Genomic DNA, 17,113 nt, shown 5'->3' with positions numbered 1-17,113 from the left:
CGCCCCCAAGCCAAGCCAGATTTTGAACAAGAACTGAAGGTGAGTTTGCCAACAAAACAAAAGAAGAAGAAGAACTGAAGGTGCGTGCCCGTCGTGTCTGATGCCTTCTTCACCTGCGCCTCCGCGAAGAGCTGCCGCTCGCGGTAGATTGCCCAACCTCCAGCAACTAACAGATGACCCGTGGTAGCTAGGATCGCTGACTGATGGATGGTGCCGACTGCCGACCACCGAGGACGTTGGACGCACAAAAGAAATCGGGTCAGACGCCGACGAAAAGTCCGGTAGCTGCGTGCCGCCAGAACTATTGAAACCACGGACGAGAAGTTCCTGTGCAGCCACTTGCGATGGTCATTCTGAGTCGGTCCGTCAATTCTACGGTTCTCTTTTACGCACGAGCAGTGGAAGAGATTCAACACCGTTGTCCCGGACCTATAGAACATTCCAAGTGTGTTTATAATTTTACATCGAAGAAGCGCGTCCTGAAGAGCATTCCGAGCGACCCAACTGAACTCCGCCGCCGTCTGGAATTCAGAAATACAGAGCATATACAGACACCAAAGAAGGAGCCACGCCGCCTCGCCACCACCCCGTGGCTTCACGCAGCGTCACCCGTACGTGTAAAACATTTGCGACTCACTGCCGTGCCATGTATCCATGCGCCACACGTGTCCAAGCGGGATGGACAGGTGATTTGTTGTTACTTATCCTTTCCACTGCACTACGCTCTGTGCGTTCACGTCCTTGTCCACGTGAGGTGAGGTGAGTGTGATACATCGGGGTTTGGTTTTCAAAGTTTGCGTCGGAGTACTATTCTATCGTCTCTGGCGCCTGGCGGTTGGGTCTGCTAAACTCTGTTGACCGGCGTGGGTTTGTGCGTGCGTGCGTGCGTGCTTATCTTATCTCGCGACCACGCCATTTGTATGTGGGCGTGGTCTGCTGTTTCTGCTCAGCATCATTATAAACCGCATAAACTTACTGTTGCCTTGGTTACCACTACTACCAGGAAGCCACGGCTCTGAGACAGTTTTATCTGAAGGGGACGTAAACTAAACAGTAAGCGCATGCAACAAAACGCGGGCTACGTACGTAGACCAAACGCCAAAGACAGGGACCCTCTTGAATTGGAGTACCAATAAAACAGAGCAAAACAGCCTACATAGTCCATTCATTTACGAATGTTAACCTAAGAGGCTTCCAAAGAATGCTCCAACGAGGATGGCAGTGCTTTGCGTTACTAAAGGGCAGGGGCAGCCTGATTTCTGGCCATTTTTCATCATTTGGCACACGGGTTAAAGAATCTTTCCAAATGCAGAACCTGGCGGCTCCACTGGACAAAGGCAAAAAAATAAAAACGAAACTGCCTTGCGTACGATATTTTCCTCATACGATTTTGTACCACAAGACACAGGCCCGTTCCCAACATTTGGGCCCACTACACCAGAACAGTCTGCTCGTACGCAAAATCGCATGAAGTTTAATCATACGTATAGCAGCGCTCAAACAAAAAACTCGGTCTGCTCCTCGTTGCCAAGGACGCGTGGCAGCAAAAGGGGATCCAGATCCGGAGTCGGGAAGGGCGTCGTCACCCGTCGCCGTTGCGCTCGCTCCAGTCTCTAGCTAGCGATCCGGCAAAGCGCAAACACGTCTCACGTCTGGACGTGCCCGACGAGGTGCGGCTTTCGTTGCGCAATGTTGAGATTTCCGCGATCGTCCTTCCTGTCGTTTGCTCTACGTGCGTGCTCCGGCCTCGTGACCAGCAAACCGATCGATCGGTGCGGAGGCAGACAGGCCACTGACGAGACTGACCGACTCACTCGATACGGGGGAAATTCATGTGAAAAAACGTAGATTTCTCACGGCAGCATCAGGCTAGTCATAGTGGGGAGTAACTTAGACTAGTAACATGTATATATTACTTGTCTATGTTATTACCTTCATAGTGGGTAGTGTCATACATGTGGTAACACAAATGGCTTTATTTATTACTTTTTAGACTCATTTCACATTGGAAACCGCTATGTGATGGTAACGTATTATGTTACTTCATTTGCATCTCTTCTTATTAATTACTTGCTATATCATATTTCTTGTCTTTTTTTTTAAAAAGGAGGAATACCCCCGGCCTCTGCATCTGGTCGATGCATACGGCCACTTTATTAATTATTAGCACAAAACCTTACAAAGTCGTACAACAGTAAGACCAAAGCCACCATCTTCGCAACCTCTGTCGCTACTCCTATCTAACTGATGAAGGGGCACTGATGGTCTGGGCCTAATACCAAACAGACCTCGCAGCCAAACCTAACATCTAAGACCTGAGGTCCCAACCTGGACGCCTGCCAGGTATGGGCACCCACCAGTCCGGCGTGCTCCTCAACCAGGCCGCCCGCCGGGTATGAGGCCGCCACAACCACCTACCACATATCCATCTTCAGAGTTGTACTATTGTAACAGCCTTGCCTGGTCTCGCTGCCGCCGACGCCACCACGACGCCAGACAGCGTCGACCTCCTGCGCGTGTCCGTCACCACACATCTGACGCCCAGCCTCCGCTGCTCCATGCCGCCAAGAGCCGCCGCCAAGAATATGTAGAATGAAACACCGCTCCACCGAAGGGAGGCAGCACACCCCCACCCCTCACCTGCAGACCCTTCCAACCGATCCCAATGTCCTTGGCGTCGCCTCCAGGAAGGTTACGGTGCCTAAGGCGCCGCCGACGCCCGATCCGCATCGGATCTTGGGCTTTCACCCGGACAAGGGTTGGAGAGGAGAGATGGTGCCCTCAGCAACGCCCCCAAGGAGGAAAGCGGCGCCAAAAATCGGCGTCGCCGCTGCCAGTCAGCCTAAGGCTGCCAAGGTTTCCCCCGGACACCGATCTGCTCCACCAGAACACACCGGAGGTGGATCCGGCAAGATCCAAACCAACCCGGGGACTGGGAAGGGATGCACGGAAGGGAGAGGGGCAATACCCGCCGTCGGCCGACCCCAAAGCGTTGCCGAACGCGGCCCGCGTCGCCGCGAGGTCAGCTTTGGCTGGGGCGCCGGCCGCCATCCCCGACCCCCAGCCCATCCCACCACCTCCCCCCGGAGGAAGAAGAGGAGGGGAAGGCCGAGGCCGCCACTGCTGCGCCGACCCCTCCGCCAGCCACGGCGGAGGAAGCCGCCCACAGCCCGCACCGCCCGCAGCCCGCCCCAACCGGATCTGGATCGAGCCGCCGCCGTCTCCACACCAGCCGAGCACCACCGAGGAGCAGACCATCACGCCACCCGCACACCCGCGCGCCATCCTGCGCCGATGAGGGGCCGCGCCGCGGCGCCCCGCGAGAACGCCGTGGCCAGATCCAGGTCGGCCGGCCCGCGCCAGCCCTCCCGAACGAGGCGATGAAGACGCCCCGCCGCCGCCGGCGCCGGCCGGGCTTCGCCCGGGCGCGCCCTTTGGCGGCGGCGGGAAGAGGAGGAGAAGAGAGGTGGAGAAGGGCCGGCGGCTAGGGTTCCTCCCCTGTCGCCCGCGGGAGCGCCAGAGGAGGAAGAGACGTGCCTGAGGGCTTGTCTATGCAGCATGCATGTTACTATTTATGTTACTTTCACTTTGACTAGCCTCAGGCGGCGACGAGCCAAGCGCAAGCGGTCGAAGAAGCAGAGGTGTGAATTGAACGCGAGCTCCGGCGGTCCAGCTCAGTGGGGATCAGCATATTTTATATCTAACCAGCAACGCACGGGCAACATGAATATCGTGCTAAGTTAAGCACACACGCGTTAAACGACAGATCAACATTACCAGCGGACGTGTATGTGAACACGAAGGTGGCCGTGGAAAAACGAATTCCTTACTTTGGACGCAGGTACCTTTCCGCTTCAGCACGAAGTGCACGTACGGGTACTACTACTATACTAGCGTGCAGGTGTGAGAGCGTGAGACTAGACTTCCGCGGTGTTTGGAATTCAAGTTTAAGAACACACTAAGAGCATCTACACTCGCCTCATACGTTCGGGTGGGCCGCCAGATCACTGACTAGTCTCGATATTTCACCCAAAAAGTCCCCTCAATGGGTAAACCCAGCGGTCCGGCGGATACCTCCTCTGTCGCTGCGGCGTAAACGTCGCCTGGCGCCGCTTCGGCTCGTCGCCCAAGATCAAATTTTGCTTATTTAAGCCGGTCGGCGTCCCGCAACACTAGCCCACCCTCCTCCTCCCTCTCTCTGCGTCAATTGGAGCCCATCGACCTCCTCCCTCTCCCACTCCGGCGCTCCGCCATGGTCTGGAGGAAGATCACCTACTACAGAATGCTCACGCCAGAGCGCCGGTACGAGATCCAACAGGAGATCTGGGCAAGACAAGCCGCGCGCGCCATCCGCATTGCTGCCGGGCTGCCTCCGGCGAGAGGAGGAGGAGCAGCCGGGGGTAGAGAAAGGAGAGGAGCCGGCTCCGATGAAGGTGGAGGAGGCAAAGCAGTCAGAGCCGGAGCTGCCGGAGCAAGAGTTGTCAGGCTTCAACATGGAGCAGACGGAGGTGGAGTTCGCCGTCGCCCAATCGAAGAAGATGGCAGAGCAGGAGGCCATCTTGAAAGTCCATCCAAAATGAGGCATATGTAAAGGCTAGCCGGACGTTCCTCCGGTAGGAGCAGGCGGCGTCCGACGCGCTTTTCGCCGAACTCGACACGGAGATAGAGGAGAAAGAGGCCGGAGCGGAGCAGCCGGGCTGCCGTCCATGCTGACAGAGCCGAGCAAGGAGATCGTCGACATGTTCGACAAGGAGTGGCCAGGTGATCAACATACTACCTCTCTCTCAGTTTACAGGGCGTGCGCCGTACCCCTAGGTCGTCAATTTGACCAATCTAATACAAGTCATATATTACAAAAAAATATACCAACATAAACTTTGGAGTTTGTACTTTCAAAAGGTATAATTTTTGTATTATATAGTTTATATTAGAGTGATAAAATTGACAACCTAAATATACGCGTAGGACTTGTAAACTGAAACGGAGGTAGTAATATATATGTTTATTTAATTTATATGTATTTATATGGATTTAAGAATCTAATATGAGATGTCTGGATACGATTCGTGAAATCTGAGACGTGTCATATCACTACATGCAGACGCGCCCGGACGTGGACATTTGAGGGGCTATATTTCACGTAACCGGCTGCAGTACACAGTCAAAACAGAGCATTTAAACTAGAATTTACTACTACTCCGACAGCGGGCACATCAAATATGACGGCATCGCTATTGCAAACTTTGCAAGGCGCACCGGTGCGTGCGACGCCTCGAGATTCGTGCGCCTCGGGGGAGACGCATGATTGCCCAATGATGCCCCCAGGCGGCTCCATCAATGCCCGAGGGTGGTCCTCCACAGCTTTACTCCCGACCGACCGCTGGGGCCGCCGGGCCGCGCGGCGCCGGACGGGCGCGATGCGGTCAAGCGCCGATCCCGTCGCCCCTTCCCACGTTTGACCACACCTACGCCCCCTCCCCTCTTGGAGCACCACCGAAACCTCTTGGATTTTTATTATTTTTTCCGTCTTTGACCAAGCTGTCAGCGTCCCGGTGGGCCCCGCCGCCACCGCAACATCTATGACCACGCCCCCTCTCACAAAATATTCCGTCCGCTCTCCATTCTCTTCTCGATATTTTTTTTAGTGTTCTACTCCTACTACATCCTTACTCATGCTGCTTCTGTCTTCGACTATTCAACCTCCCATGCTTACGCTAATTGCTTCTGCACGGATCTGAACGACGGGTCTTGTCAGGATCGGAATCCAGTAATCCGCAAACGGGTGCATGGTGTGGATCGCATCGTCTACATCTGGTAATTCGTCCGAAGCACTCGAGGGTTTCTCGTGTCTTTGCTTCCGTGGTACGGCTGGTCGCCATCATCTGGCAGCGTAGAACGTACTACTGCTGCACTGCAAAACTAACCCACCTGGCCTAGGAGCAGCCGGTCAAGCTTGCTAATAATTGCGGCAGAAAGCTCGCCCTAGAGCCTAGATCGATCGTACTCCGCCGTCAATGCCGGACCAGGATCATCCACCCGTTCAAGAGCCCGAGTACGAAACTTTGAACGACACACGACAGGAATCAGCCGTATAAAAAATTGGAATCACCCATGACCCATCTACGAATTCCCGCCGTAACGCCGTTCTCGTCGCAGTATTTTTATAGGAAATTGCTTCACACGACACAGCTTGAACGATCTGCGAACGATCCCTTCTCCACGCATCAGCTAAAAAGAAAAAAAACAATTGCCTCCTGCCTGCACGGACGCTGTTGAGCTGCCACATGGGATCGTGCATTAGTCGGCTGCAGGTTTGTCGTCCATATAGCAGCGCTCATTTTTGTAAGCGTGTGCTCTAGGCGCTTGTAGGACCGGACGGTCGTCTACGTTCGGGTTTCTAGAAGAGCGTCGTTTGTCACCAGGGATTAGGTTATTTTGTCCAGTCCAGTTTTAAAGAATTTGTTCGATCCAACAATGAGGCAGAGCTAGCCGACACGAGGCACGACAGCTTCGGCGAGAGGGATGCCGATCCTTTTCACGGATGGCAAAGCTATCTTCTCTCTCCGTCCCGTCGTCAAGGGTTTCAAGGATTCAAAGCCATGAAAATGACCCAAAACCGGCATTTAAAGTTAAAATAAAATACGGAAAGCAGAAGAGACCAACATGTGTTCCTCTGAGGATTTTTTTTTCTTTTTGAAAAGGCTTCGGCTGATTTCTTCCGTCCGGTAGTCCCTTTGAAGGGAGGAGTGGCGAATAAGCAATGACTACTCGTCAGACGTTCAAAGCCATCCCCGGCTGCAAATTTCGCGTTCTTTTTCCATCCCCTTGAAAGCAAAAGAGAGGAAAACAAAGAACGGGCGAAGGAGAACTGCATGTATATCCTTGTCGAGTTCAGCAATTGCAACACCCTCGCTTAAGGCATCAATCGTCTCCCCCAGGTCGTTCTCCTCTGTTCTCGGTCACTAGGATTTCTATATGTGCCGAATATATTGCTTCACTGCTACTAGTATGATTTTTTGTTTATAATGAGTACCAAGACTTGTGTTTTTTTTTTGAAATTCACCAAGACTCTTGTTAAGAAAGGTGTCTACGCAGCGCTTCTGCTGATCTACTCTACGGTGAAAAGGACTAAATATTGACGTATTGATGTTGTGTGGAACCATTTTTGCGATTCTCTTGTACTAGTCGTCAATATCACTTGTAAAATTCTCTTGTAGTAGTCGTATTAGAAGCGGAGAAGGTAACTTTGCCATGGGTTTTGTAAACATACTCCAGGGTTAAAAATCGTGGAAAACCTACACATAGTAGTCGAGCTTATTGCAGGTACTACCTCCGTAACTAAATATAAGATGTTTTTTATAGTTCAATTTGAACTGTAAAAATGAATTATATTTAGTTACGGAGGTAGTAGCATTTTGCAACCAAAGAATCAGCTGTAAAAAATTTCTGTGATTCTCTCGTAGTCGTATTAGAATCAGTTCTTTCAACTTTACAGCTTACAAAACCATCCAGTTTTATAATACAACTACAAATATAACATACATCCCATTTGTACAAGAGAGAATTGCAGGTACTCCCACAGTAAAGAAATATAAAGCCTTTAAATCACTAAAGTAGAAATCTGAACGCTATTATATTTCTTTAACAGAGGGAGTACTAATCATCCAGTCTAGGGATAACTCGGAAATCTTGCTAAACTAGATTCTTGGGCCTGGATGTGTAACGTGTGAGCTGAATAACAGTAAGAAAAATATATTTATAAAAGCAATAGCTACGACCAAAGCAATGGGGCCAACAATATGCCCATGCTGTGGTTGGGCTAAAGTTTTATGGTTTATTGAAGCGGGCTATCTACAATGAGGACCATGTTAAAATTGCTCATCTACAATAACTAGATGATACTCTTCACGTCGTTGTGGGAATCAATTGTATTTCAATGAGATTTGATTGTGTAGAATATAAATACTTAGATTAATAACACATGAACCAAAATGAAAAATACATACAACTTATTATATTGGTTATTTAGAGTTGAAAAATAGTTATTGAATACAAGTAGAATACTACTTCCTCCGTCACGGTTTAGAAGGCGCGCTTGGAAATTCTCTGTGACCTAGGTGGTTATCTATTGGTTATCAGATGAGCTAAAAATAGCATTCACACTACGCATGCATATAAAAATTGTATATCGGAGTACTAATTAGCTACTAGAAATAAATGCAATGCGCCCTAAACATTGTCTATTGTGGAAACAGACGCAAATTTAATTGTGCCTTCTAAACTGTGACGGAGGGAGTAGAATGAAAAATGTTTTCCCATGCATGGTGGCAAGTGGTGGTGGGTCTTTTTTCATGCCTGGTTGTATATTGAGCTGAGCTTTATGCCATCCATAATTGTATGTTGATATGATATGCTTGCATGTTAAGATAAATAAGTTAGTGGAGATGACTCTCTTAAATATATAGGATAACATGAACATATTTTTTTCACGTGTATGAATAGAAAAAGCATCATTTCCACGTGAGTTTAGTTCGAAAACATGCCATGATATCTCTTTTTTAGTAGAAATTTTCATAAAGGATGCGACAATTCATTCCATTTTTGCGGTCTTCAGCCTGAAAACCTTTTCGATTCTATTTATCTTTTTACTATAAATAGTTTGTTTCCACTCCATGAATTTTCTTATTCTCGTTTCTATTTACGTCGGGTATCCGGCATGAAATCACGTTCCATTTCTACTATAACATTTTCTCCATTCACGAAATTTTTGTTTCCATTTTCGTCTCCGCCAGGTGTTCAGCATGAAAAACGGTTCCGTTTCCACTAGAACATTCTGTTCATTTGCAAATTTTTCGTTTCCATTTCTGTTTTCGTAGGGTGTTTAACATGAAAACATGTTTCGTTTCCACTAGAGCGTTTTATCCATTCGCGAAGGTTCGTTTTTGTTTCTGTAACCGCTGGATCTTCAGTATGAAAACATGTTTCATTTTCATTGGAACATTTTTACAGTTCACGATTTTTTTGTTTCCGTTTAGGTTTTCGTGGAGTGTTCAGCATAAAAACATGTTATGTTTTTACTTGAACATCTTTTCCATTCACGACATTTTCGTTTCCATTTCTATTTCCTCCTGATGTTGTTCAACATTAAAACATGTGCCGTTCCCACTTGGGCACTTTATCCATTCACGAATTTCTCATTTTCGTTTCTATTTTCGCCGGGTGTTCAGCATGAAAACATGTTCTGTTCCTACTATAGCATTTTACCATTCACGAATCTCTTATTTTCATTTCTGTTTCCACCGGGTGTTTAGCATGAAAACATGTTGCGCTTCCACTATAGCGTTTTATCCATTCACGAATTCCTCGTTTCCGTTCTATTTCCGCCATGTGTTCAGCATGAAAACATGTTCTGTTTGCACTAGAACGTCTTTTCCATTTGCGAAATTTCCGTCTCCATTCCTTCTTTTGCCGGGTTTCTTTCTTCATTCCCGTATCCAAATTTACAATATTTTCTATCTTCCATGAAGCTGATTATGTGCCCTAAGGGGTCTTTTATCTTTCCGCTCATCAGCTCTAGCCCCTCCTACACCCCATCTTAGGAAGATAGTGTAGCTAAAGGGGAAAAATGCGTCGGTAAAAATTTCGGCACACATATTTTTTATGCACCAATAAAATAGTTTACGTTGTTGGTTTACACACGTCTATATATGCAAAAGAAAACAATTTTTTTGAGGCTCCAATTCCCAATACCGGCTACCATGGGACTCGGGATTCAAAACAGCTTTTCTTTCAGTGTTATTTCTTGCGGTGGTTAACCTAGACTTCACGCTTTCACCAGCTCCAAAACTGCGAGTATACCACCGAGGGGTAAAATACAAAATAAGGATCCACCAAGCTACTAGAAAATGCCCAAACATTTCTGTGGCTGCCAATGAAGAGGGCGGTTTGGAAAAATGCGGCGGTAACAAGGTGAAATATAAAAATCCGTTTTTCTCATTTCCGTTTCTGTTTTGAACCGGGTGTTTAGCGTGAAAATGTGTTCCGTTTTCACTATAGCATTTTATCCATTCACGAATTTCTCGTTTCTGTTTTCTGTTTCCGCCGGTGTTCAGCATGAAAAGATGTCCCGTTTCCCACTATCGCGTTTTATCCATTCACGAATTTCTCGTTTCCGTTTCTGTTTCCGCCGTGTGTTCAGCATGAAAACATGTTTTTTTTCCACTAGAACGCCTTTTCCATTTGCGAGTTTTTCATTTCCGTTCCTTCTTTTGCCGGGTTTCACTCTTCATCCTGTATCCAAATTTACAGTATTTCTATTTTTCATGAAGCCGATCCCGTGCTCTAAGGAGTCTTTTATCTTTCCGTTCATCAGTCGTAGCGACTCCTACACCTCATCTTAGGAAGATAGTATAGCTAAAGGGAAGAAGAAAAAATGCGTCAATAAAAATTTCGGCACACATATTTTTTGTACACCAATAAAATAGTTTACATACGTCTATATATGCAAAACAAAACATATTTTTGAGGCTCCAATTCCAAATACCGGCTCCCATGGGATCCGGGATTCAAAACAGCTTTTCCCCCGGTGTTTTCTCTTCCGGTGGTTAACCTAGTTTTCACGTTTTCACCAGCTCCAAAACCGCGAGTATGCCAACGAGGGGTAAAATACAAAACAAGGATCCATCAACTACTAGAAAACGCCCCCAAACATTTCTGCGGCTGCGAATGGAGAGGGCGGTTTCGAAAAATGCGGCGGGAACAGGGTGGAATATAAAAATCCGCCTCGCCTCGGAGTTGCTATCGCCACATCTCCGGCTTTGACCAGTGCCCACCCCGCTGCCGCTTCTTCTTACTCCATCCCCTCTCTCACCTCCATCCTTTACTTTTCTCCCCCCTCTCAGCAGCTCCTCCTCCTGCTGCTATATCCTCCCTCGCCCCGCCATTCGCTCTCCTCGTCTCGCCCCACCCCCGTCCTCCTCCCCCGACGCCCCAGACGCCAGCCTCCGCCCGAGGAGCGGGCCAGTCTCCTCCCATTTCGCACGCGCCGGAGCGGCTTCCACAGGTGCGATCTTGGTCCATGTCTGTTCTGTTTGCTGTTTGTACGGGCGCTTCTTCAGCCCCTTGTTCGCCGTTCATGTCGCGAGTTCCGGAGCTGCTCGGCCTGGATCTCTCCCCATTTGGGCCGGCACAAAGGCGCCGCTGGCACGTTTGACCGTTTCCTCGCCCGCGCCCCTCGCATTGTAGATTTCGGGGGACGGAGGCTTAGGATTCGTCCTGCATGCTGATTCTTGAGCGTTTTGGTGATCCCCCCTTGGTGATTTTCAGCCTGCCGGCCATGAGCTGCGGCTCATTACGGCCGCGTGCTGGTCAAATGTTCCGGTTAATCCGGGGGCGGCCGGTTCTTGGCAGGGTTTGGTGGGGTCAATTACTTAGTTGAGGAAGGTTTGCTTATTTTAGCTGGTCTCTTGACCCAGTTTGTTATTTGGGCAGATTAGGTGAGGGCTCTGACCATTCAACTCCGTTCCTGCCGAGTTGGTGGCTTGATAGATAGTAGTTGTAGTTGCCGCTGTGGGCATGCGCAATTTCTGCGAAGCTGCATCGGAGAAGGAATTAATAATGGACGGTGTTTGGAAATTGAATGTGGCGCCTGTGGACCAATGCGTCGAACCAGCCAGGCCACGTAGTATCTTTGGTCCTAGCTGGTGCCCGGGGGTAGATCAGTTCTTGGGACGGTAGAAGTAATTTCTACTTCTCCGGCAATGATTTTTGGAGGCTTCGGAATTTAGTTGTTCACAAAAGTGAAATATAAACAGATCAGTTCATAGGCGTTGTACTTGATCGGAAAAATCATAGCTGGGTTGGCCGCTCGTGCGAGGCCTTGGTGCCTTTTTGTAGCTTAGGTGTACTGGATTAATCTTTAAGCAACATGGATGTGGTACACCACAGCTTTTTCTTGTGTGTTTTGCCAACTGCTAACCGCTGTAATGCAATGCAGGACCAGTTACTTTTGCTACTACTATATGCTAATTCATCAACCCATTTCAAATTCTGCAGGAGCTTTTCGTCGGTGTGCATATGATGGGCTGCTTCACTGGCCTGAGGTCCAAGAAGAAGAAGAGCCCTCTTGTCGCAAGCAAGAAGCATGGCGATGCAAGGGACACATCCCTGAGGCTCCCGGAGCCGGAAGCTCATGTGCCATCTCTGCAGTCGGCGCCTCCTAGTTTCAGGAACAGGGCAAAGATCTGCCAATCGGCCAATAAAGTCTCTTACAGCAGGGCACGTGTGCTGTCTGCTCCCTCCAGCCTGATCCTGGTTGATCAGGATGGCCTTCCGTATGCCGAGTTCGATGATCAGGATGACCCTAGGGGCAAGGGAGGAGCTATTAAGGCGCATCGGTTTTCAAATCCGCTGCCCCTTCCTCTTCCCTCACCAGAAGGCAGTTCTTTGAGGAACTTTGGTAGCTTCAAGGCTATCAATGCAAGTGGGCCACTTGAGGTTTCAGGTCCTCTCCCACTGCCTCCGAAGAGGTCCGATGGGCTTAAGAACTTCTCGTATGATGAGATTTCCACTGCTTGCCAGTGGTTTTCTAGTGATCAGTGTGTCTCGGAAACTCAGACTTTGACGTCATATAAGGCATCGTTCAGGGATGATTTTGTTGAACCAAAGAAGATGGACGCAATAGTTGCCCGATTACTCCCGTCCAACCAGGTACTGTTCTCTATCAAGTTTCATGGTAATACTTTCCCTTCTTATTTTGGATCATGGAGATTTCCCTCACAGTTTTGCTAGTCCGGCCTGTTCGCCAATACACTTTCTGGCACACCTACTATTTTTTTTTCTTTCCATGTGATAACTTGTTGAAATTTGCCTATCCACCATGAATGTATTACGTTTGCAGTATCTGTTCTGTTTACAAAGCTGAACTTAGGCTAGAGTGGCCTGCTGTTTACATCTAGGCATGTGACCTATGCTTATTGATGCAGCTCTGCCCCCTGTAGAAATAGGCTGATTTTAATTTTGCAAATACAACTTAGGACCATAACATCGGTGGGTTAGGTAGCATGCTTTGAAGGAAGGCAATGTGTTTGATCGTCCTTGTTCTCTTCACTATGAGATATTTGTACCCCTTCATGATCAATCTTGGCTTTATCACTTGTGAGCTGTTTGTTCACTAGCAATGTTCTTTTGGGAGGTGGTGTTTCATGCTTTCTCTTGCAAGCGATTTGGTGGAGATTTACTTTCTCCAAGGTAGATGACTTTGCCTAATGATCCTTGGTAATGTCCCGTCCAGCTTTACTGGATGTCGACATTTAAGGAATCTCCAAAAAAAAACTAGTAGTCTGAGATTGTTGGTTAGACCTTCTAGATAACTGGATACCTTTCACCATTTTAGAGAAGTTGCCACCTACATGCCATGGCTACTATGTTTCTTGGATCACCTTGTTGTAATATTGAAAATTTGACTAATGAGGCACTGATGCAATATATTTTTCACCACTCTGCAGAGTTTCAAAGAATTTAAGGCACAAGTAAATACGTTGGCATCACTTCAACATCCCAATTTATGTAAACTCATCGGCTATCATGCAAGAGATGAATCTAATGAAAGGATGTTGGTTTATGAGCGGCTCCATCATGGCAGTTTAGACAGGTTACTCTTTGGAAGACCGGAAGGTCGTTTGATGGACTGGTCTACACGTTTGAAGGTTGCCCTTGGTGCTGCTAAAGGTCTAGCTTTCCTACACGATGAAGGACCCTTTCAGGTAACTTGATCCAAACCCTTTGACATGACCAAGAAGTTACCATGCTCTCTTGCACTTTGTTTGGTAGTTATTTCTTATATATTTTAACATGCATTTCTATTTACAGGCAATGTATGATGACTTCTCAACCTCAAACATCCAAATAGAGAAAGATTTCACGGCAAAGCTGTCGGGATATGGTTGTGTTGGCTTCAATTCTGAGGAGGAAAGATCTAAGGCATCTGTGGTAAGGTTCACACAGCATGTTCCTCCACAGTTTACATTGGTTCTGGCTTGCATGCTTTTAATGCAGTAAAAAAGATGGAAATAATATTAATACATCGCATTATGTTCATTTACTTGTCAACATCCAAATGCTTACGGGAGATGTTATTCTTGGGCAGACTGCTACAAACCTCTCAGAGGAAACCTTGGAGAAAGGGGTACTGACTCCCAAGAGCAACGTATGGAGCTTTGGAGTCGTCTTGCTCGAGCTAATAACAGGAAGGAAGAACCTTGATGTACGTTCCACCAAAGAAGAACGTAATATTGTCAAGTGGGGCAGGCCTTTCCTCACGGACGATAGTCGCCTATCCCTCATCATGGATCCCCGTATAAAAGGACGCTTTCCTCCCAAGGCTGCTAGGACTGTGGCAGACATCATCCTGAAGTGCCTTCATAGGGATCCATCCAAAAGGCCTACGATGAGGGCCGTCGTGGAGTCTCTAGCAAGCGTCCAGGACATAAAGGTCCCCTGCCGGTATCCTCTTCAAGTACCGTCCGCCGCACCGAGGAAAGTGATGCTAAAATCCACGAGTCTCAACGGCATTGTTCCTCAGCATCCTGTCATGACCTTCTCGCCGTCGCCTCCTTCACGCAACCAGCACCTGGTGTCACCGAGATCATCGACGTCTGCGCTGCTTCCCCCAAGGAACTGCTCTTCCACCATCACCCTGGACTACCCCAGGGTAAGCTCGGTCAAGAAATCGCCCCCCAACATCATGCGGAGACCTGGCGTCGAGGGTTTTTGATTGTCCATATAGTGTCGGATTTTCTTCTCTTTGCCTTGATTTATTTGTTGTTTTGGTTAGCCTAGCGAGTGATCTCAGTGCTATGGGATATACTATGTTGCAAGGACATGTGAAAAAGGGCAGAGTGAAGTGTAGATAGTAGAACCAGCTTGTAGATACTTGTCGTTCTCTGATTGGATGGGGGTCATGGAAGAAGTGTGTGTTGAGTGGGGCTTGTAACCCCACTATGCAATAAACGTGGGTTGGTTGGTCGGTCGGTATTTGCTCGCCGTCAAACATTTCAGCTGTTTCTTTCTTCTCTTGAATGCTAAGTTTTGTTGCTGCTAGTCGTGGAATAATAGCGGTCTACTGAATGTTCTGCTGTCCACACGTTGATATCATGTTGCAGCAGCCGGTTAGAGATGTTGAATTCCTTTCTGTGGAATGTTGATCTCGCCGTTGCAATTGTTGACCTTGACCAGCCTACTTGCTTTTTAATCTGTATAGTGATGATGTGCTTGATTAGGGTGATGTGTTAGCGTTTTGTAGATTGGACTGGTACAGTAATAAAATGCCAAGAAGACGTGATGATGTGTCACAAAAGCCTTGGAATTCCATTTTGTTCATCTTTTTGTTGGCGGTCGGAATGTTTCTGACGTCTGAAACACTAGTGAGCTGTTTTGTTCAACTACAGCTATGTTTCTTCTAGCGTTCCCTTTCTTTCTCTTGTGTTTCCTGTTCGTCGGTCGCCGCCCCTGAGCTCAGCTGGTGGATGATATTAGTCCTTTTGACTGTTTTTGCTACGGATTGGGGCGTGACGACCAGAAGTAGATTGCGATTGAGCAGGAAAAAATGGGTTAATCCAGAGTACCGGCTGCGGAAAGATGGCTTGAGTTTTCAACCCGAAATCTTGCACAGTTTGATCGGGCTCACCTAAGTGCAACCCTCTCTGTCGTGTTACTTTTTGCGCGGGTTGTAAAGGGCGCGACAGCATGAGAAGGTCCGCACCTACCTAACCAGATCCAGTGTGAGGTAGTAGTTTGATTGATCGGGTAGACCAGACGTGACAGTAGTACTCCCTCTATCCGGAAATACTTGTCCTAATACAACTCCAACATGCAACTTCCTCTTTTTTTTTTCGATCAAAGGGGAGCTCCCCCGGCTACACACTTCATAGAAACTTAACCACACAAGCCATACAAAGCATCTGGTCTAACCCACCCAGGTTCCAAAAGCTCAAACCAACAACCAAACAGATCCGCTAAAAGACAGTCTTACAGGTTGAGGGAGAACAGACATAACAGTGAAAGTAACGATAAATCTGCCACATTTTTCGTTCAGATCATGAGAGCGAAGACCACATGGATCTCATCTGCTATCTTTGGGTTGTTCTTCAACTCCTCCAGTGTGGCGCGACCCCCGTGTGTCATTCTTTGAATGGTTCTTGCCCAGGAAAGATGACCCAAGGTTTCTTGACATCTCGGTCTGGTTCCAGCTCCAGAGGCGATCTTAGTTTCACCAACAGATGATCTCTGAGTTGTGTCATCTGCCCCCCCTTAGCTCCTTGTGAGGTTTCACCCATGCCAAACCTGTTTGACACAAGTCCATTTAATTCTATTAAACACAAGTGAGTTCCTAGCATTTCACAGTCCTCACAGGACAGCAGAAGAGACTACATTCAATTGCATAATTTTCTTGTTACAGAGCCAGCAGGCAGCTAACTCCAAGAAGGAATGGAAACTCCTATAAAAAAAATTACCTCCACCTCCTTCCAAATTATCCTAGCAACTACACAATCAAAGAAAAGATGATGTACAGATCCTATCTCAGTACAGCGCACACATTCCAGGGGTTTTGGAATTCCTCTTTTCCTCAAGTTTATCACAAGTCATTATTTTATTCTGAGAGAACAACCAAAGAAACTCTCATATTCTAGGTGGGATTTTCAAACTCCACACCACATGAGTGTAAGAGGGTGTTTGTTTCTATGGACTTAAAAAAGTCCCTATAAGTCCCATCTAAACCAAACATGAGGGACTTATAGGGACTTAAAGTGGGTATTTGGAACTTATGAAATAAGACTCTCAAGGTGGGACTTATAGGGACTTATAGTTGTAATATGGTCTTTTAATCCATGTTAAGTCCCAGGAACCAAACAAGTAGGGACTTTTTAGGGACTTGAGACTTATAAGTTGGGACTAAAAAAATGCTTAGGACATATGAACCAAACAGGGCCTAAATAGGCCGCACACCTCTAAAATTAATAATGGCATATAGAGATTTTGAAGAGTAAATGCTTTTAGATTCGTACCGCCACATCAGGTTATCCTCCTGCAGAGGCGGAGACAGGGGGGTGCGAGC

The 17,113-nt window shown here is 47.6% G+C and overlaps 1 protein-coding gene across 1 annotated transcript; it reads left to right on the top strand.

Annotated features, from left to right (window-relative positions):
* The first annotated feature begins 10,864 nt into the window (after window positions 1-10,864).
* Window positions 10,865-15,099, top strand: LOC119269419 (probable serine/threonine-protein kinase PBL1). Its single transcript, XM_037551248.1, has 5 exons — window positions 10,865-11,062; window positions 12,055-12,708; window positions 13,506-13,763; window positions 13,870-13,989; window positions 14,147-15,099. The coding sequence occupies exons 2-5, from the start codon at window positions 12,076-12,078 to the stop codon at window positions 14,771-14,773; spliced, it is 1,638 nt and encodes a 545-aa protein (XP_037407145.1). The 5' UTR covers window positions 10,865-11,062; window positions 12,055-12,075; the 3' UTR covers window positions 14,774-15,099.
* Window positions 15,100-17,113: the final 2,014 nt, after the last annotated feature.

Source organism: Triticum dicoccoides, chromosome 3A (genome assembly GCF_002162155.2).
Source record: "Triticum dicoccoides isolate Atlit2015 ecotype Zavitan chromosome 3A, WEW_v2.0, whole genome shotgun sequence".
In the NCBI taxonomy this organism is placed as follows: Eukaryota; Viridiplantae; Streptophyta; class Magnoliopsida; order Poales; family Poaceae; genus Triticum; species Triticum dicoccoides.
Note: the sequence above shows the minus strand (reverse complement) of the source record. Positions and strands in the feature narration are given on the sequence as shown.

Bases quoted from the DNA above. Each gene is read 5' to 3' on its own strand.
- LOC119269419 (XM_037551248.1), top strand. From the start codon at position 12,076: ATGATGGGCTGCTTCACTGGCCTGAGGTCCAAGAAGAAGAAGAGCCCT. The intron at 13,764-13,869 runs GTAACTTGATCC...TTCTATTTACAG, and splicing joins ACGATGAAGGACCCTTTCAG to GCAATGTATGATGACTTCTC. The intron at 13,990-14,146 runs GTAAGGTTCACA...ATTCTTGGGCAG, and splicing joins AAAGATCTAAGGCATCTGTG to ACTGCTACAAACCTCTCAGA.